The 20,195-nt window shown below is 46.2% G+C and overlaps 2 protein-coding genes across 2 annotated transcripts in view; both read right to left on the reverse strand.

The window, feature by feature from the left end:
- Positions 1-191, reverse strand: part of LOC135564040 (uncharacterized) — a 21,380-nt gene extending 21,189 nt beyond the window's left edge. The window contains exon 1 of the mRNA XM_065008449.1: positions 1-191. This exon is cut by the window's left edge and continues 776 nt beyond it. Within this exon, the coding sequence (XP_064864521.1) occupies positions 1-191 (191 nt within the window).
- An 8,396-nt stretch (positions 192-8,587) lies between these two features.
- On the reverse strand, positions 8,588-19,556 carry LOC115124033 (microfibril-associated glycoprotein 4-like). Its single transcript, XM_029653405.2, has 6 exons — positions 19,400-19,556; positions 18,266-18,298; positions 17,933-18,124; positions 11,859-11,955; positions 11,537-11,704; positions 8,588-11,165 (listed from the first exon to the last, which is right to left on the reverse strand). Exons 2-6 carry the CDS (start codon positions 18,269-18,271, stop codon positions 10,915-10,917), a joined length of 714 nt encoding a protein of 237 aa, XP_029509265.1. The 5' UTR covers positions 18,272-18,298; positions 19,400-19,556; the 3' UTR covers positions 8,588-10,914.
- Between the last annotated feature and the right edge of the window lie 639 nt (positions 19,557-20,195).

Below are 20,195 nucleotides of genomic sequence, written 5' to 3' on the forward strand. Positions count from 1 at the left end.
AACCCAGGTTCTACCTCAGATATCATCAGCTCAGAGGGAACATTGACTGGAACCCCAGGTTCTATCTCAGATATCCTCAGCTCAGAGGGAACATTGACTGGAACCCCAGGTTCTACCTCAGATATCCTCAGCTCAGAAGGAACATTGACTAGAACCCCAGGTTCTATCTCAGATATTAGATGATGATCCATGTCTTTCTTTTCCCTTTAGATGAATAGTTCTTTGTAATTATGTTGATCTATGACATGATAACAGGGATTAAAACGAACCCTTTCAACACTGCAACACAGACATACTGTACAGGTTTCAAGATAAACAGTGCAGTGTTGAGAGAGCTGTCTGAGACATTATCAAAGACGTACTGTACAGGTATTTAACATAAACAATGAGGAGAGAACTGCTACTCGCAGACAACACTGTTCGCACAGTGCCCGACCCTGTCTCTGCCCCTGCCCTGTTCCCTGTTCCCTGCTCTGTTCCCTGCTCTGTTCCCTGTTCTGTTCCCTGTTCCCTGCTCTGTTCCCTGTTCCCTGCTCTGTTCCCTGTTCCCTGCTCTGTTCCCTGCTCTGTTCCCTGTTCCCTGCTCTGTTCCCTGTTCCCTGCTCTGTTCCCTGTTCCCTGCTCTGTTCCCTGTTCCCTGTTCTGTTCCCTGCTCTGTTCCCTGCTCTGTTCCCTGTTCCCTGCCCTGTTCCCTGTTCTGTTCCCTGCCCTGTTCCCTGCTCTGTTTCCTGCTCTGTTCCCTGCTCTGTTCCCTGCTCTGTTCCCTGTTCCCTTATCTGTTCCCTGTTCCCTGTTCCCTGCTCTGTTCCCTGCTCTGTTCCCTGTTCCAAGGCTTTGTTCCCTGCTCTGTTCCCTGTTCCCTGCTCTGTTCCCTGTTCCCTGCTCTGTTCCCTGCTCTGTTCCCTGTTCCCTGCTCTGTTCCCTGTTCCCTGCTCTGTTCCCTGCTCTGTTCCCTGTTCCCTGCTCTGTTCCCTGCTCTGTTCCCTGTTCCCTGCTCTGTTCCCTGTTCGCTGCTCTGTTCCCTGCTCTGTTCCCTGTTCTGTTCCCTGCTCTGTTCCCTGCTCTGTTCCCTGCTCTGTTCCCTGTTCTGTTCCCTGTTCCCTGCTCTGTTCCCTGCTCTGTTCCCTGTTCCCTGCTCTGTTCCCTGCTCTGTTCCCTGCTCTGTTCCCTGTTCCCTGTTCCCTGCTCTGTTCCCTGCTCTGTTCCCTGATCTGTTCCCTGTTCCCTGTTCCCTGTGCCCTGCCCTGCCCTGTTCCCTGCCCTGTTCCCTGTTCCCTGCCCTGTTCCCTGCCCTGTTCCCTGCCCTGCCCTGTTCCCTTTTCCCTGCCCTGTTCCCTGCCCGGTTCCCTGCCCTGTTCCCTGCCCTGTTCCCTGCCCTGCCCTGTTCCCTGCCCTGTTCCCTGCCCTGCTCTGTTCCCTGCCCTGTTCCCTGCCCTGTTCCCTGTTCCCTGCTCTGTTCCCTGTTCCCTGCTCATTTCCCTGCTCTGTTCACTGCTCTGTTCCCTACTCTGTTCCCTGTTCCCTGCCCTGTTCCCTGCCCTGTTCCCTGTTCCCTGCCCTGTTCCCTGCCCTGTTCCCTGTTCCCTGCTCTGTTCCCTGCCCTGTTCCCTGCCCTGCTCTGTTCCCTGTTCCCTGCTCTGTTCCCTGCTCTGTTCCCTGCTCTGTTCCCTGCTCTGTTCCCTGTTCCATGTTCTGTTCCCTGCTCTGTTCCCTGCCCTGTTCCCTGTTCCCTGTTCTGTTCCCTGCCCTGTTCCCTGTTCCCTGCTCTGTTCCCTGCTCTGTTCCCTGTTCCCTGTTCCCTGTGCCCTGCCCTGCCCTGTTCCCTGCCCTGTTCCCTGTTCCCTGTTCCCTGCCCTGTTCCCTGCCCTGTTCCCTGCCCTGTTCCCTGCCCTGTTCCCTGCCCTGTTCCCTGTTCCCTGCCCTGCCCTGTTCCCTGTTCCCTGCCCTGTTCCCTGCCCTGCTCTGTTCCCTGCCCTGTTCCCTGCCCTGTTCCCTGTTCCCTGCTCTGTTCCCTGTTCCCTGCTCATTTCCCTGCTCTGTTCACTGCTCTGTTCCCTACTCTGTTCCCTGTTCCCTGCCCTGTTCCCTGCCCTGTTCCCTGTTCCCTGCCCTGTTCCCTGCCCTGTTCCCTGTTCCCTGCCCTGTTCCCTGCCCTGCTCTGTTCCCTGTTCCCTGCTCTGTTCCCTGCTCTGTTCCCTGCTCTGTTCCCTGTTCCCTGTTCTGTTCCCTGCTCTGTTCCCTGCCCTGTTCCCTGTTCCCTGTTCCCTGTTCCCTGTTCTGTTCCCTGCCCTGTTCCCTGTTCCCTGCTCTGTTCCCTGCCCTGTTCCCTGTTCCCTGCCGTGTTCCCTGTTCCCTGTTCCCTGTTCTGTTCCCTGCCCTGTTCCCTGTTCCCTACTCTGTTCCCTGTTCCCTGCCCTGTTCCCTGCCCTGTTCCCTGTTCCCTGCCCTGTTCCCTGCCCTGTTCCCTGTTCCCTGCTCTGTTCCCTGCCCTGTTCCCTGCCCTGCTCTGTTCCCTGTTCCCTGCTCTGTTCCCTGCTCTGTTCCCTGCTCTGTTCCCTGCTCTGTTCCCTGTTCCATGTTCTGTTCCCTGCTCTGTTCCCTGTCCTGTTCCCTGTTCCCTGTTCTGTTCCCTGCCCTGTTCCCTGTTCCCTGCTCTGTTCCCTGCTCTGTTCCCTGTTCCCTGTTCCCTGTGCCCTGCCCTGCCCTTTTCCCTGTTCCCTGTTCCCTGCCCTGTTCCCTGTTCCCTGTTCCCTGTTCCCTGCCCTGTTCCCTGCCCTGTTCCCTGCCCTGTTCCCTGCCCTGTTCCCTGCCCTGCCCTGTTCCCTGTTCCCTGCCAAGTTCCCTGCCCTGTTCCCTGCCCTGTTCCCTGCCCTGTTCCCTGCCCTGCCCTGTTCCCTGTTCCCTGCCCTGCCCTGTTCCCTGTTCCCTGCCCTGTTCCCTGCCCTGCTCTGTTCCCTGCCCTGTTCCCTGCCCTGTTCCCTGTTCCCTGCTCTGTTCCCTGTTCCCTGCTCATTTCCCTGCTCTGTTCACTGCTCTGTTCCCTACTCTGTTCCCTGTTCCCTGCCCTGTTCCCTGCCCTGTTCCCTGTTCCCTGCCCTGTTCCCTGCCCTGTTCCCTGTTCCCTGCTCTGTTCCCTGCCCTGTTCCCTGCCCTGCTCTGTTCCCTGTTCCCTGCTCTGTTCCCTGCTCTGTTCCCTGCTCTGTTCCCTGTTCCCTGTTCTGTTCCCTGCTCTGTTCCCTGCCCTGTTCCCTGTTCCCTGTTCCCTGTTCTGTTCCCTGCCCTGTTCCCTGTTCCCTGCTCTGTTCCCTGCTCTGTTCCCTGTTCCCTGCTCTGTTCCCTGCTCTGTTCCCTGTTCCCTGCTCTGTTCCCTGTTCCCTGTTCCCTGCTCTGTTCCCTGCTCTGTTCCCTGTTCCCTGCTCTGTTCCCTGCTCTGTTCCCTGTTCCCTGCTCTGTTCCCTGTTCCCTGTTCCCTGCTCTGTTCCCTGCTCTGTTCCCTGTTCCCTGCTCTGTTCCCTGTTCCCTGCTCTGTTCCCTGTTCCCTGCTCTGTTCCCTGCTCTGTTCCCTGTTCCCTGCTCTGTTCCCTGTTCCCTGCTCTGTTCCCTGTTCCCTGCTCTGTTCCCTGCTCTGTTCCCTGCTCTGTTCCCTGCTCTGTTCCCTGTTCTGTTCCCTGTTCTGTTCCCTGTTCCCTGCTCTGGTCCCTGTTCTGTTCCCTGCTCTGTTCCCTGCTCTGTTCCCTGCTTTGTTCCCTGCTCTGCTCCCTGCTCTGTTCCCTGCTCTGTTCCCCGTTCCCTGCTCTGTTCCCTGCTCTGTTGCCTGCTCTGTTCCCTGTTCCCTGTTCCCTGTGCCCTGCCCTGCCCTGTTCCCTGCTCTGTTCCCTGTTCCCTGCCCTGTTCCCTGTTCCCTGCTCTGTTCCCTGCCCTGTTCCCTGCCCTGCCCTGCCCTGCTCTGTTCCCTGTTCCCTGTTCCCTGCTCTGTTCCCTGCTCTGTTCCCCGTTCCCTGCTCTGTTCCCTGCCCTGCCCTGCCCTGCCCTGTTCCCTGTTCCCTGTTCCCTGCCCTGTTCCCTGCCCTGCTCTGTTCCCTGCCCTGTTCCCTGCCCTGCTCTGTTCCCTGTTCCCTGCTCTGTTCCCTGTTCCCTGCTCTGCCCTGTTCCCTGCCCTGCCCTGCTCTGTTCCCTGTTCCCTGCTCTGTTCCCTGCTCTGTTCCCTGCTCTGTTCCCTGCCCTGTTCCCTGCCCTGCTCTGTTCACTGTTTCCTGCTCTGTTCCCTGCTCTGTTCCCTGCCCTGTTCCCTGCTCTGTTCCCTGCTCTGTTCCCTGTTCTGTTCCTTGCCCTGTTCCCTGCCCTGTTCCCTGCCCTGTTCCCTGCCCTGCTCTGTTCCCTGTTCCCTGCCCTGTTCCCTGCTCTGTTCCCTGTTCCCTGCTCTGTTCCCTGCCCTGCTCCCTGCTCTGTTCCCTGTTCTGTTCCCTGTTCCCTGCCCTGTTCCCTGTTCTGTTCTCTGTTCTGTTCCTTGCCCTGTTCTCTGTTCTTTCCCCTGTTCCCTGCTCTGTTCCCTGCCCCGATCTCTGTTCTGTTCCCTGTTCCCTGTTCTGTTCTCTGTTCCCTGCCCTGTTCCCTGCTCTGTTCTCTGTTCTGTTCCCTGTTCCCTGTTCTGTTCTCTGTTCTGTTCCCTGATCTCTGTTCTGTTCCCTGTTCTGTTCCCTGCCCCGTTCCCTGCCCTGTTCTCTGTTCTTTTCCCGGTTCCCTGCCCTGTTCTCTGTTATTTTCCCTGTTCCCTGCCCTGTTCTCTGTTCTTTTCCCGGTTCCCTGCCCTGTTCTCTGTTATTTTCCCTGTTCCCTGCCCTGTTCTCTGTTCTTTTCCCGGTTCCCTGCCCCGTTCCCTGCTCTGTTCCCGGTTCCCAGCCCCGTTCCCTGCTCTGTTCTCTGTTCTTTTCCCGGTTCCCTGCCCCGTTCCCTGCCCTGTTCTCTGTTCTTTTCCCGGTTCCCTGCCCCGTTCCCTGCCCTGTTCTCTGTTCTTTTCCCGGTTCCCTGCCCTGTTCCCTGCTCTGTTCACTGTTCTTTTCCCTGTTCCCTGCTCTGTTCCCTAAAATGTACTAAAATGTAAAATGTGAAACAATTGTGTTTGGCTACGTAACTTGTGTTTCTACACAGCAAGAGGATTTATTTTTCCTTATACTCTGAGAATTAGAGGTGATGCAAGGAAACCTTGGAGATACTCAAGGAACCATTGGTTCATATTTGCGGATCAGCAACACATCCTGTAAAATACTGTTTCTATTGGTTCAACCTGTGGATCAACAACACATCCTATAAAACACTGTTTCTATTGGTTCAACCTGTGGATCAGCAACACACCCTGTAAAATACTGTTTCAACACAGCACATACAATTCAATATCTATAAATAATTTGAAATACCCAATTTTTAAAATGTTTATACCAGTAATAGTGATAATGTTAAGAATAACGCTTCACATTTCATAATTAGGGTATAAGACAGTAAGTAGCTAAGTATCAAAATATATATTACATCCTAATTGAGAATCATCTTTTACAGGTGAGCTCTAATTGACATGTAGGACTTTGCAGCACTTTGTAGCACTTTGTGGCACTTTTCAGTAAAAACAATCATGCGCTCTAGGTCAATTTTCTTCAACTTTGCCTTCCTCACTGTGTCACAGCAAGAACAGGTAAACTATCGACATAGAGCTGAGATCTCGTCAAAGAAGGGACAATAAACCATATGGAAAGTATGTTGTAGGTTAATTGAGAATTTTTACATTTGCCAGAGAAAACAGCAACCCTTGCACAGCACCACCTCTCTCTAGAGCTCTATTGTGCTGGCTCTCTCTAGAGCTCTATTGTGCTGGCTCTCTCTAGAACTCTATTGTGCTGGCTCTCTCTAGAACTCTATTGTGCTGGCTCTCTCTAGAACTCTATTGTGCTGGCTCTCTCTAGAACTCTATTGTGCTGGCTCTCTCTAGAGCTCTATTGTGCTGGCTCTCTCTAGAACTCTATTGTGCTGGCTCTCTCTAGAACTCTATTGTGCTGGCTCTCTCTAGAGCTCTATTGTGCTGGCTCTCTCTAGAGCTCTATTGTGCTGGCTCTCTCTAGAACTCTATTGTGCTGGCTCTCTCTAGAACTCTATTGTGCTGGCTCTCTCTAGAACTCTATTGTGCTGGCTCTCTCTAGAACTCTATTGTGCTGGCTCTCTCTAGATCTATATTGTGCTGGCTCTCTCTAGAACTCTATTGTGCTGGCTCTCTCTAGATATCTATTGTGCTGGCTCTCTCTAGAACTCTATTGTGCTGGCTCTCTCTAGATCTCTATTGTGCTGGCTCTCTCTAGAACTCTATTGTGCTGGCTCTCTCTAGAACTCTATTGTGCTGGCTCTCTCTAGAACTCTATTGTGCTGGCTCTCTCTAGAGCTCTATTGTGCTGGCTCTCTCTAGAACTCTATTGTGCTGGCTCTCTCTAGAACTCTATTGTGTTGTCTCTCTCTAGAACTCTATTGTGCTGGCTCTCTCTAGAACTCTATTGTGCTGGCTCTCTCTAGAACTCTATTGTGCTGGCTCTCTCTAGAACTCTATTGTGCTGGCTCTCTCTAGAACTCTATTGTGCTGGCTTGCCTGGTGATGCTTGCCTGGTGATGCTTGCCTGGTGATGCTCGCCTGGTGATGCTCGCCTGGTGATGCTCGCCTGGTGATGCTCGCCTGGTGATGCTTGAAGGGTTTGGGATAACACTAACCCCTTTATGTTATGTTGTGCCTGCTCGCCTGGTGATGCTTGAATACTGTTTTGTTCCAAGATAAATCAACAAAGTATTTAATGCCATTTCTGATCAAGAGGAATTAGGTTCAAACTCTGTGTAGTTCTACTAATATTAACAATAGCAATAACAATAATGGTATAGCCCCATCTAGTGGTAGAATATTGCTATTGCAGTGACAATTATTATCACGTCTCCAATTTCCAATGATCTGCTTGTCAACCCTTGATCGATTTACACGGTAGCAAGTCTTTGAACAAGAATAGGCTACTGTACTGTTCTGGTCCATCCAAAAGCTTACTTACCATTGTTAGTGGTTTAATATGCAATATCAACAAATACCAATAACTTTCATGTAAATGTATATGAATATGTATGTGTCTTGACTGTTGACCACAGCCCTTCCTCATCCTCTCCGAATGAACTTGAACTTTTGTAATTCCCTATTTCTTCTAAAATAAGTTGGAGAAATAAAACAAATATTTTTATTTGATTTTCAAACTTAAGTTTACAATTTCAAAACATTACAAATCGAACCTCCTCCAAGTTTGAAAGTAGGAAGGGTGTTATTTTTCTATGGTCGTTGGTAAACATAGGAAGACCCCACTGCTGAAGGAGACATAAGAAAGCCTGATTGAAAAAAAAAAAAAAACTAAATTCTGGGAAAATATTCTGTGGACCAATGAAACAAAAGTAGATCTTTTTGGCAGCACAGATCAACACTGTGATTCTAGATCACCAAAAATAAGCATTTAGACTATTGAAAAGACCTTCCCTACAGTCAAACATGGGGGGGGGGGGTCACTAACGCTGTTGAGTTGTTTTGCTGCCTCTGGTACTGGAGGGGGCCTTGAACGTGCCCAAAGCATCACAAATATCAGCCCATTATCAGGGGTTGATGGAGGTCCAATGTTCAACCCCAGTGTCCAGAAAAACTAAGTCTCCATTGAAGGTTGGAGGGGTCTTCCCAGGAGGACAACGACCTCAAACACACATATAAAAAAAGCACCCTGGATGAATGGTTTTCAAAGGAGGACACTTGGACTGTTCTGTTCTGACCAGAACCTATGGTGAGATCTGAAAACGGCAGTTGGTGGAGGACACTTGGACTGTTCTGTTCTGACCAGACCAGATGGTGAGATCTGAAAACGGCAGTTGGTGGAGGACACTTGGACTGTTCTGTTCTGACCAGAACCTATGGTGAGATCTGAAAACGGCAGTTGGTGGAGGACACTTGGACTGTTCTGTTCTGACCAGAACCTATGGTGAGATGTGAAAACGGCAGTTGGTGGAGGACACTTGGACTGTTCTGTTCTGACCAGAACCTATGGTGAGATCTGAAAACGGCAGTTGGTGGAGGACACCCCTCAAACGTTGAAGAATTTGAAGAGGTTACCGCTGAAGAGTGGACCAAATTGACTGTAGAAAGGTGTAGGAAGCTCATTGCCGGCTACCAGAAGTGTTTGTCAGCAGTTACCTTGGCAACCAAGTACTAGCTCTGGGGTGGCAATCATTTAGTCCATTCGTCTTTATTTTCTAAATAAAAATAGTAAACTGAAGTTTACAAAAATACAATTGGTTCCGCAATGTTGAAACTCTTAATAACTAAACAAAGTTTGGAATGTTTTTCATTTTAAACTGATTTGAGAAGAAATAGAGAAATTATTTAAGAAAAGTTAAATGTTGACTATATACAATTGTAATTAAAATATTAAAAGAATGGATTGATCATCTGTTGCAGGCTGAATATCAATGTTGTGAGGATATTGAAGTCTAATATATAAAATATTGTTTCAAGGGCTTATCAACTGGAGAAGCTTGATTTCAGTTCGGCCACAAAAAAAAATGTTTAATAGTGGTTTGAATGGTGAGAAACAGACAAATACAAATCAAATGTACTGGTCATATACACATGGTTAGCAGATGTTACTGGTCATATACACATGGTTATCAGATAGTACTGGTCATATACACATGGTTATCAGATGTTACTGGTCATATACACATGGTTATCAGATAGTACTGGTCATATACACATGGTTATCAGATAGTACTGGTCATATACACATGGTTAGCAGATGTTATTGGTCACATACACATGGTTAGCAGATGTTACTGGTCATATACACATGGTTAGCAGATGTTATTGTGAGTGTAGCGAAATGCTTATGCTTCCAGATCCAACAGTGCAGCAGTATCTGACAGGTAATATCTAACAATTCCACAACAAAACCTAAAACACACAATCTAGTAAAGGAATGAGATGAGAATATATAAGTATAACATATATGGATGAGCAGTGACTGGGTTAGGGTAGGAAACAGAGAGTGGGTTAGGGTAGGAAACAGAGAGTGGGTTAGGGTAGGAAACAGAGAGTGGGTTAGGGTAGGAAACAGAGAGTGGGTTAGGGTAGGAAACAGAGAGTGGGTTAGGGTAGGAAACAGAGAGTGGGTTAGGGTAGGAAACAGACAGTGGGTTAGGGTAGGAAACAGACAGACAGTGGGTTAGGGTAGGAAACAGACAGACAGTGGGTTAGGGTAGGAAACAGAGAGTGGGTTAGGGTAGGAAACAGAGAGTGGGTTAGGGTAGGAAACAGAGAGTGGGTTAGGGTAGGAAACAGAGAGTGGGTTAGGGTAGGAAACAGAGAGTGGGTTAGGGTAGGAAACAGAGAGTGGGTTAGGGTAGGAAACAGAGAGTGGGTTAGGGTATGAAACAGACAGTTGGTAAGGGTAGGAAACAGAGAGTGGGTTAGGGTAGGAAACAGAGAGTGGGTTAGGGTAGGAAACAGAGAGTGGGTTAGGGTAGGAAACAGAGAGTGGGTTAGGGTAGGAAACAGAGAGTGGGTTAGGGTAGGAAACAGAGAGTGGGTTAGGGTAGGAAACAGAGAGTGGGTTAGGGTATGAAACAGACAGTTGGTAAGGGTAGGAAACAGAGAGTGGGTTAGGGTAGGAAACAGAGAGTGGGTTAGGGTAGGAAACAGAGAGTGGGTTAGGGTAGGAAACAGAGAGTGGGTTAGGGTAGGAAACAGAGAGTGGGTTAGGGTAGGAAACAGAGAGTGGGTTAGGGTAGGAAACAGAGAGTGGGTTATGGTAGGAAACAGAGAGTGGGTTAGGGTAGGAAACAGACAGTTGGTTAGGGTATGAAACAGACAGTTGGTTAGGGTAGGAAACAGACAGTGGGTTAGGGTAGGAAACAGACAGTTGGTTATGGTAGGAAACAGACAGTGGGTTAGGGTAGGAAACAGACAGACAGTGGGTTAGGGTAGGAAACAGACAGTGGGTTAGGGTAGGAAACAGACAGACAGTGGGTTAGGGTAGGAAACAGACAGTGGGTTAGGGTAGGAAACAGACAGACAGTGGGTTAGGGTAGGAAACAGACAGTTGGTTAGGGTAGGAAACAGACAGTTGGTTAGGGTAGGAAACAGACAGTTGGTTATGGTATGAAACAGACAGTGGTTTAGGGTAGGAAACATACAGTTGGTTAGGGTAGGAAACAGACAGTTGGTTAGGGTAGGAAACAGACAGTGGTTTAGGGTAGGAAACAGACAGTTGGTTAGGGTAGGAAACAGACAGTTGGTTATGGTATGAAACAGACAGTGGGTTAGGGTAGGAAACAGACAGTGGGTTAGGGTAGGAAACAGACAGTGGGTTAGGGTAGGAAACAGACAGACAGTGGGTTAGGGTAGGAAACAGACAGACAGTGGGTTAGGGTAGGAAACAGACAGACAGTGGGTTAGGGTAGGAAACAGACAGTGGGTTAGGGTAGGAAACAGACAGACAGTGGGTTAGGGTAGGAAACAGACAGTTGGTTATGGTATGAAACAGAGAGACAGTGAGTTAGGGTAGGAAACAGAGAGAGTTAGAGGATGGGTAGGAGTCACATCATCCCCACTGCAGTCAGGTTTCTGTTGCTATGGCAAAGCAGCACTTTTTAGTAGATCAGATGACGTTCTGGGTCCTGCGGCACCCACTTATACCCCCCGAAGACCCAAACACAAACTTTACTTAGAAATGAAGACACCCCCTCCCAGGTAAACGTAATGTGTGCAAGTGGTGGGAAAAATGTTTTGCATGGCAATCATTGTTATTAAAAATGTTGATTTAGAAATGTTGTTATAAAATAGAGATGCTTAATTAAGGTGTTTCCCTTCTATCCAGTGGCTGGTCTGATCTTCATGGTCATTCTTTTCAGGGAGTATGTGAAGTCTTTCCATGTTCTCCAGTTGATGCCAACACCGTAGGCAGACTCCCCCCACGCGTATATCCCATTGGGATTAGTCCAATGGCAGTTGTTGTACCAAAATCCACCGTAGTATATCTGGCCACAGTTGCTGTCGTTAAGGTCCTGATCCTTATCTAACGTTGTAAATTTCTGACCACTGTGATGAGTCATGGAATCTCCTGAGGATAAGAACAGAGATTTCTGACCACTGTGATGTCATAGAATCTCCTGAGGATAAGAACAGAGATTTCTGACCACTGTGATGTCATAGAATCTCCTGAGGATAAGAACAGAGATTTCTGACCACTGTGATGTCATAGAATCTCCTGAGGATAAGAACAAAGTACACAGCCCAGCAACACAAGGAAAGCAGCACTTGATAACCTAATGATAATACTTCCACTGGCAAATCTTCAGTTATGAACCCTTAATGACAGATTTTCTTGGACTGTTTTTCTTCAGACTTTGTTTCTGGTACTATTGTCTGGTGCTATAATCTTGGAACTTTTTCTTAGAATTGTTTTTATGGACAATATAAGTTGTCACCCACCTGCTCCTCCATCTTTGAATGAACCCAGCTTTAGCGGGTACCCTTCAGCTTCTGGTCCAACAGAGAAGGTGGAGTACTGAGCATAGACCTTATTCCCCTCAAAGTCCTCCATGTCCACCCTCAGCTCATAGGTCTTTTTCATAGTCAGGAGATACATCGTCTCCAGTCCTGGAGAATAGTACCAGCATAGAAGCACACCGTGTTGTTGGAATACAACGACAAATGAACTTACACGCATTAGGACAAACAGGATGAGCTCATTTGCTGAACAGGGTTCTAAGAGGAGAATGTTCCGGAGGCTAGACATTTAATCAGTTCTTACCCAGCCAGTACTCTCCAGCTGCGCTCCCAAACCCACTCTTGTACTCATTCCATTTCCTGTGGAAGTTCACTGATCCATCCTGTCTGTTCTGAATCACCTAATTAAGAGAGAGATATTGTTTAATTTACTGACTGGAAAACAGTTCTTATGTGTAAAGAAGGAAGAAGAAGTGAAGAACACTGTGGTCTGGTCTATGTCCTGGTCCAACTACACTGTGTCTATGTCCTGGTTCAACTACACTGTGTCTATGTCCTGGTCCAACTACACTGTGTCTATGTCCTGGTCCAACTACACTGTGTCTATGTCCTGGTCCAACTACACTGTGTCTATGTCCTGGTTCAACTACACTGTGTCTATGTCCTGGTTCAACTACACTGTGTCTATGTCCTGGTCCAACTACACTGTGTCTATGTCCTGGTTCAACTACACTGTGTCTATGTCCTGGTTCAACTACACTGTGTCTATGTCCTGGTTCAACTACACTGTGTTTATGTCCTGGTTCAACTACACTGTGTCTATGTCCTGGTTCAACTACACTGTGTCTATGTCCTGGTTCAACTACACTGTGTCTATGTCCTGGTTCAACTACAAGGTGTCTATGTCCTGGTTCAACTACACTGTGTCTATGTCCTGGTTCAACTACACTGTGTCTATGTCCTGGTTCAACTACACTGTGTCTATGTCCTGGTTCAACTACACTGTGTCTATGTCCTGGTTCAACTACACTGTGTCTATGTCCTGGTTCAACTACACTGTGTCTATGTCCTGGTTCAACTACACTGTGTCTATGTCCTGGTTCAACTACACTGTGTCTATGTCCTGGTTCAACTACACTGTGTCTATGTCCTGGTTCAACTACACTGTGTCTATGTCCTGGTTCAACTACACTGTGTCTATGTCCTGGTTCAACTACACTGTGTCTATGTCCTGGTTCAACTACACTGTGTCTATGTCCTGGTTCAACTACACTGTGTCTATGTCCTGGTTCAACTACACTGTGTCTATGTCCTGGTTCAACTACACTGTGTCTATGTCCTGGTTCAACTACACTGTGTCTATGTCCTGGTTCAACTACACTGTGTCTATGTCCTGGTTCAACTACACTGTGTCTATGTCCTGGTTCAACTACACTGTGTCTATGTCCTGGTTCAACTACACTGTGTCTATGTCCTGGTTCAACTACACTGTGTCTATGTCCTGGTTCAACTACACTGTGTCTATGTCCTGGTTCAACTACACTGTGTCTATGTCCTGGTTCAACTACACTGTGTCTATGTCCTGGTTCAACTACACTGTGTCTATGTCCTGGTTCAACTACACTGTGTCTATGTCCTGGTTCAACTACACTGTGTCTATGTCCTGGTTCAACTACACTGTGTCTATGTCCTGGTTCAACTACACTGTGTCTATGTCCTGGTTCAACTACACTGTGTCTATGTCCTGGTTCAACTACACTGTGTCTATGTCCTGGTTCAACTACACTGTGTCTATGTCCTGGTTCAACTACAAGGTGTCTATGTCCTGGTTCAACTACACTGTGTCTATGTCCTGGTTCAACTACACTGTGTCTATGTCCTGGTTCAACTACACTGTGTCTATGTCCTGGTTCAACTACACTGTGTCTATGTCCTGGTTCAACTACACTGTGTCTATGTCCTGGTTCAACTACACTGTGTCTATGTCCTGGTTCAACTACACTGTGTCTATGTCCTGGTTCAACTACACTGTGTCTATGTCCTGGTTCAACTACAAGGTGTCTATGTCCTGGTGCTGGTTTTGTCAGGAAAAACTACACTGTAAAACAATCCTGTCATTTTACACTACACAACCAGCTACTGGTTGAAGTGAAAATACAGAAAAACAAGTAACTGTATTTGTGATGCTGAATAAGGGTTTTATTGCTGTAAAGTGACAGTATGACTTGGGACTCAACCTCTCTTTGGATATGACTTGGGACTCAACCTCTCTTTGGATATGACTTGGGACTCAACCTCTCTTTGGATATGACTTGGGACTCAACCTCATGTGGGATATGACTTGGGACTCAACCTCTCTTTGGATATGACTTGGGACTCAACCTCATGTGGGATATGACTTGGGACTCAACCTCTCTTGGGATATGACTTGGGACTCAACCTCTCTTGGGATATGACTTGGGACTCAACCTCTCTTGGGATATGACTTGGGACTCAACCTCTCTTGGGATATGACTTGGGACTCAACCTCACTTGGGATATGACTTGGGACTCAACCTCTCTTGGGATATGACTTGGGACTCAACCTCTCTTGGGATATGACTTGGGACTCAACCTCTCTTGGGATATGACTTGGGACTCAACCTCTCTTTGGATATGACTTGGGACTCAACCTCTCTTGGGATATGACTTGGGACTCAACCTCTCTTGGGATATGACTTGGGACTCAACCTCTCTTTGGATATGACTTGGGACTCAACCTCTCTTTGGATATGACTTGGGACTCAACCTCTCTTGGGATATGACTTGGGACTCAACCTCTCTTGGGATATGACTTGGGACTCAACCTCTCTTTGGATATGACTTGGGACTCAACCTCTCTTGGGATATGACTTGGGACTCAACCTCTCTTGGGATATGACTTGGGATTCAACCTCACTTTGAATATGACTTGGGACTCAACCTCACTTTGGATATGACTTGGGACTCAACCTCATGTGGGATATGACTTGGGACTCAACCTCACTTTGGATATGACTTGGGACTCAACCTCACTTTGGATATGACTTGGGACTCAACCTCATGTGGGATATGACTTGGGACTCAACCTCACTTTGGATATGACTTGGGACTCAACCTCACTTTGGATATGACTTGGGACTCAACCTCATGTGGGATATGACTTGGGACTCAACCTCACTTTGGATATGACTTGGGACTCAACCTCACTTTGGATATGACTTGGGACTCAACCTCATGTGGGATATGACTTGGGACTCAACCTCACTTTGGATATGACTTGGGACTCAACCTCACTTTGGATATGACTTGGGACTCATACTCACTTGGGATATGACTTGGGACTCAACCTCTCTTTGGATATGACTTGGGACTCAACCTCACTTTGGATATGACTTGGGACTCAATCTATGGACTCAACCCTCGAATTAAAGCTGACAGTCCTGCACTTTAACCTCAAAGTCATTGTATCATTTCAAATCCAAAGTGCTAGAGAACAGAGCCAAACCCCCCAAAAAAAAAAATGTGTCACTGTCCCAATACTTTTGGAACTCACTGTATGTCCTGTCCCGTGTCAGAATGTCAGGGGGAATCTCTGCTAGCATAGCCACCGGCAGACTGCGAGCTGAGGGAATGGGCTCCAACGACCACGCCGTACCCTTCCTTAAGCAGGTCAGTTTGTTTGTTTGTTTGCCGACAGTCCTGCACTTTAACCTCATAGTCATTGTATCCAATCCAAAGTGCTGGAGTACAAAGCCAAAACAACAACAATGTGTCCCAATACTTTTGGAGCTCACTGTTTAAGACTATGGCCAGTGACAGTGTGTTGTGAAAGACTCACATTATGGTCTTGTGTCGTTTGAGAACCGTTGACTAAGTCAGTGGGTCTCAGTTCTCTCCTCAGGGACCCACAGCTGTACCAGAGGATCTCAGTTCTCTCCTCAGGGACCCACAGCTGTACCAGAGGGTCTCAGTTCTCTCCTCAGGGACCCCCCAGCTATCCCAGAGGGTCTCAGTTCTCTCCTCAGGGACCCCCCAGCTATCCCAGAGGGTCTCAGTTCTCTCCTCAGGGACCCCCAGCTATCCCAGAGGGTCTCAGTTCTCTCATCAGGGACCCCCAGCTATCCCAGAGGGTCTCAGTTCTCTCCTCAGGGACCCCCCAGCTATCCCAGAGGGTCTCAGTTCTCTCATCAGGGACCCCCCAGCTATCCCAGAGGGTCTCAGTTCTCTCCTCAGGGACCCCCCAGCTATCCCAGAGGGTCTCAGTTCTCTCATCAGGGACCCCCCAGCTATCCCAGAGGGTCTCAGTTCTCTCCTCAGGGACCCCCAGCTATCCCAGAGGGTCTCAGTTCTCTCATCAGGGACCCCCCAGCTATCCCAGAGGGTCTCAGTTCTCTCCTCAGGGACCCCCCAGCTATCCCAGAGGGTCTCAGTTCTCTCATCAGGGACCCCCCAGCTGTTCCAGCCAAGTTATTACCTCGTAACCCTCCAGAGCTCCCACACTTAATACAAATAGTCAATAATACCCCTGATCTACCCCTAAACAATATCAAATAAATACATAAACAACAGCACAAATACAAATACTGAGTAAAGAAGAGTCTGAAAACTTATGTAAATGTGATATTTCTGTTATTATTTGTAATAAATTAGCAATGTAAAAAAATGTTTTTTTAAATAAATAAATATGTTTTTTGCTTTGTCATTATGGGGTATGGTGTGTAGATTGATAAGGAATAAAAAAAAAACGATTTAATCCATTTTTAGAATAAGGCTGTAACCGAACAAAACAATGTCAATGGGTCTGAATACTTTGCGAAGGCACTGTATGTCAACACACTCTCAACAATAAGGGTTCTGTTAGGGTACCATGTTGTTCCCATGTTGTTCCCTGGCGCTTTGAAATGTAGATGGATGGTGATGTACTGGCGACGGACTCCTTGAGCACTGCTATTTACCTCAGTGCAGAAATGTATTATTGCCATTACATCTGTGGACCAACCTTTGTCAAGCCCACAGATCTACCCTGCATAGCAAGACATTCAGGTCACTGGCAACCAAGAGGTTATGAGTCCAAACCCAGGTGAGGTTGAGTCCCAAGTGTGCCTACAGTAAATAATTGTATTACATTTTACTGTAATAATTATCCTGTAAAATTTCAAGAATTTACAGACTACTGAGTTGCTGTCCAATTACAGTAAAATTATATTAAATATTACATTTCTACTGGGCAAAAATATATACGCAACACGCAACAATTTCAAACATGTTACCTAGTTACAGTTCATAAAAGGAAATCAGTCCATTGAAATAAATTCATTAGGTCCTAATCTATGGATTTAACATGACTGGGAATACAGATATGCATCTGTTGGTCACAGATACCCTAATGGGCCTCAGGATCTCATCACTGTATCTCTATGCATTCAAATCGCCATCGATGAAATGCAATTGTGTTCATTGTCTATAGAGTATGCCTGCCCATACCATAACCCCACCACCACCATGGGTCACTCTGTTCACAACGTTGGCATCAACAAACTGCTCGACCACGGCGCCATACACGTGTTTGTGAGGCCGTACTGCCAAATTCTCAAAAAATACATTGTAGGCGGCTTATGGTAGAGAAATTAACATTCAATTCTCTGGCAACAGCTCTGGAGGACATTCCTGCATGTCAATTGCGCGCTCCATCAAAAGTTGAGATATCTGTGGCATTGTGTTGTGTGACAAAACTGCATATTTTTGAGTGGCCTTTTATTGTCCCCAGCACAAGGTGCACCTGTATAAAGATCATGCTGTTTAATCAGCTTCTTGATATGCCACACCTGTCAGATGGATGGATTATCTTGGCAAAGGATAAATGCTCACTAACAGGGATGTAAAACAATTTATGCACAAAACTTGAGCGAAATAAGCTTTTTGTGCATTTGGAAAATTTCGGGGATCTTTTATTTCAGCTCATTAAACATGGGACCAACACTTTACATGTTGTGTTTATATATTTTGTTCAGTGTACAAGAGTGTACTGTAATCTGAATACAGCAGCATACTGTCATTTTACAGCTATAACACCTTACATTTAGCTGTAAAAATACAGTTAGTTGTTGTGTATTTACTGAACAAAAATACAGTTTAAATGTAAAAACATATTACTGTATTTTTACTCAGTAGCCAGTAATTTACTGTAAAATGACTGGTACTTTTTTAACAGTTTGTGTCATAAATGTAAATGTAAGTGAATTAATTTACAGTAGAATTACTGTACAAACGTATAGCTATTGCTAACAGTGTTATTGAAAATACAAAAAGTAAATACATACGTGTATTTAAAAATTGGTAGAAATATTGGATACTGACCGTCCACTTTCCTGAAAATGCACTGTCCATCGACATCTCACAGAACACCTGGACAGGTGAGGTGGATCCTGCAGGATAAATAGTGTAAACCCCATTCTGTCCAGAACCTGATTGGTACACCTCGTTACAGTCCACTGGATGCAGAGAGGACTGTACCGCCACGGGGACCAGCAGAACCAGCATCAAGCTGAACTGCACAACAGGGTAGATGGATATAACAGTTTTAATGTAAATACTGTCTAGTGATGGTTCAATAAAGATACATATTTCATATTCACATTAGTGTCTACGAATGTTTTCTGCTTATTCTAATAATGGTTTATTAACACCTACCATCATTGTTGTTGTTGATGTCCGTTTTGTTTACTAAAAAATGTTGACAAAAAAGGATTAAATGGATGTGAAGCATATTTACAACAGTATTCTTCAGGTGAAAGCTACTATTGGTTAAATAGTTAAGGCAGAGGTTGTGCCATCGGATCGAAACACCCGTTTCCAACCCCCTAGAATGACTTTTCCCCTGAGCAAAACAATCGTATCATGTTCATTAGGTACAAATAAGTCTACTGGACCGGTGCCCTATATCAAATGTGCTGGTATATAACGTATTTTATAAAAAATGATTCAGGATTGGTTGGTCCCCTGCGGGACGGTTGAGCTAACGTAGGCTAATGCGATTAGCATGAGGTTGTAAGTAACAAGAAAAATTCCCAGGACATAGACATATCTGATATTGGCAGAAATCTTACATTCTTGTTAATCTAACTGCACTGTCTAATTTACAGTAGCTATTACAGTGAAATAACATCATGCTATTGTTTGAGGAGAGTGCACAGTTTTGAACATGAAAAGTTATTAATAAACAAATTAGGCATAAATGCAATGGTTCATTGGATCAGTGTGGAACTTTGCACATACACTGCTGCCATCTAGTGGCCAAAATCTAAATTGTCGCCTGGGCTGGAATAGGATATGCATTGGTACCATTTGAGAGGAAACACTGAAGTTTGTGGAAATGTGAAGGGAGTGTAGGATAATATAACACAATAGATCTGGTAAAAAAAGAATACAAAGAAAAAACAAGTTATTTTGTATTTATTTTGTACCGTCATCTTTGAAATGCAAGAGAAAGGCCATTAATGTATTATTCCAGCCCAGATGCAATTTAGATTTTGGCCACTAGATGACAGCAGTGTATGTGCAAAGTTTTAGACTGATCCAATGAACCATTGTATTTCTGTTCAAAATGTTGTATCAAGACTGCCCAAATGTGCCTAATTTGTTTATGACAGTGGACAGTGCAGTTAAATTAACAAGAATTTAAGCTTTCTGCCAATATCAGATATGTCTATGTCCTGGGAAATATTCTTGTTACTTACAACCTCATGCTAATTGCATTAGCCTACAGTTAGCTCACCGATCCCGAAGCAAAAAGAAAGAAGAAAATAAGTGAGTGTATGAGCTTACCTGTATGAGTGACTGAGCAGATGTCTGCCCCACGAAGATGCACACCTCTTTTATAAAGACAACCAGAGCTCATTGCAACACTCAGTACATTACCTGGTCCACACCTCTTTTATAAAGACAACCAGAGCTCATTGCAACACTCAGTACATTACCTGGTCCACACCTCTTTAATAAAGACAACTAATCATTCCTGGAATCACTCTTGTCTGTAAACATCCCACTGGGCACAGACGTCAGTTCAAAGTCTAGTTTGATTTACATTTGGTTGAGTTGTCAGGTTTCGTGAATTCAACCCAAAAATTTCACCCTGTCATTGGATTTAGGTTCAAAGTTGAGTGAAAAAAAGACAACAATTGTTTGCATGACTAATGCCAGGCTCGGCCTACCAGCCATAATGAGTTTAATATCCTATTATTAAGTGTGCCTTTAAACATACTCAATCTGGGTCAACTAGTCAAAATCCCAGTAGACAATGATAACAGATAGTTACAGACAGTTTTTCCATATAGTCCAGACGATATGTGAAAATGATGTTCCCTAAACTTGGTACACTTGTAAAGGTTGGGGCCCTGAACAAGGCGATATGTGAAAATGATGTTCCCTAAACTTGGTACACTTGTAAAGTTTGGGGCCCTGAACATTTTCAGAAATGGAGCTGTCACAAAGACGCCTCCTATGTATATGTATATTATATTATATTATTATATTATATTTACAGTACCAGTCAAACGTTTGGACACCCCTACTCATTCCAGGGTTTTTCTTTATTTGTACTATTTTCTACATTGTAAAATAA

This window comes from Oncorhynchus nerka, linkage group LG23 (assembly GCF_034236695.1).
Source record: "Oncorhynchus nerka isolate Pitt River linkage group LG23, Oner_Uvic_2.0, whole genome shotgun sequence".
Classification (NCBI taxonomy): Eukaryota; Metazoa; Chordata; class Actinopteri; order Salmoniformes; family Salmonidae; genus Oncorhynchus; species Oncorhynchus nerka.

Coding starts and splice junctions, on each gene's coding strand:
- LOC115124033 (XM_029653405.2), bottom strand. Junction 11,956..17,932: donor CATTTTCAGGAAAGTGGACG/GTCAGTATCCAA, acceptor TCTCTTAATTAG/GTGATTCAGAACAGACAGGA. Junction 11,166..11,536: donor ATTCAAAGATGGAGGAGCAG/GTGGGTGACAAC, acceptor TCTTATCCTCAG/GAGATTCCATGACTCATCAC.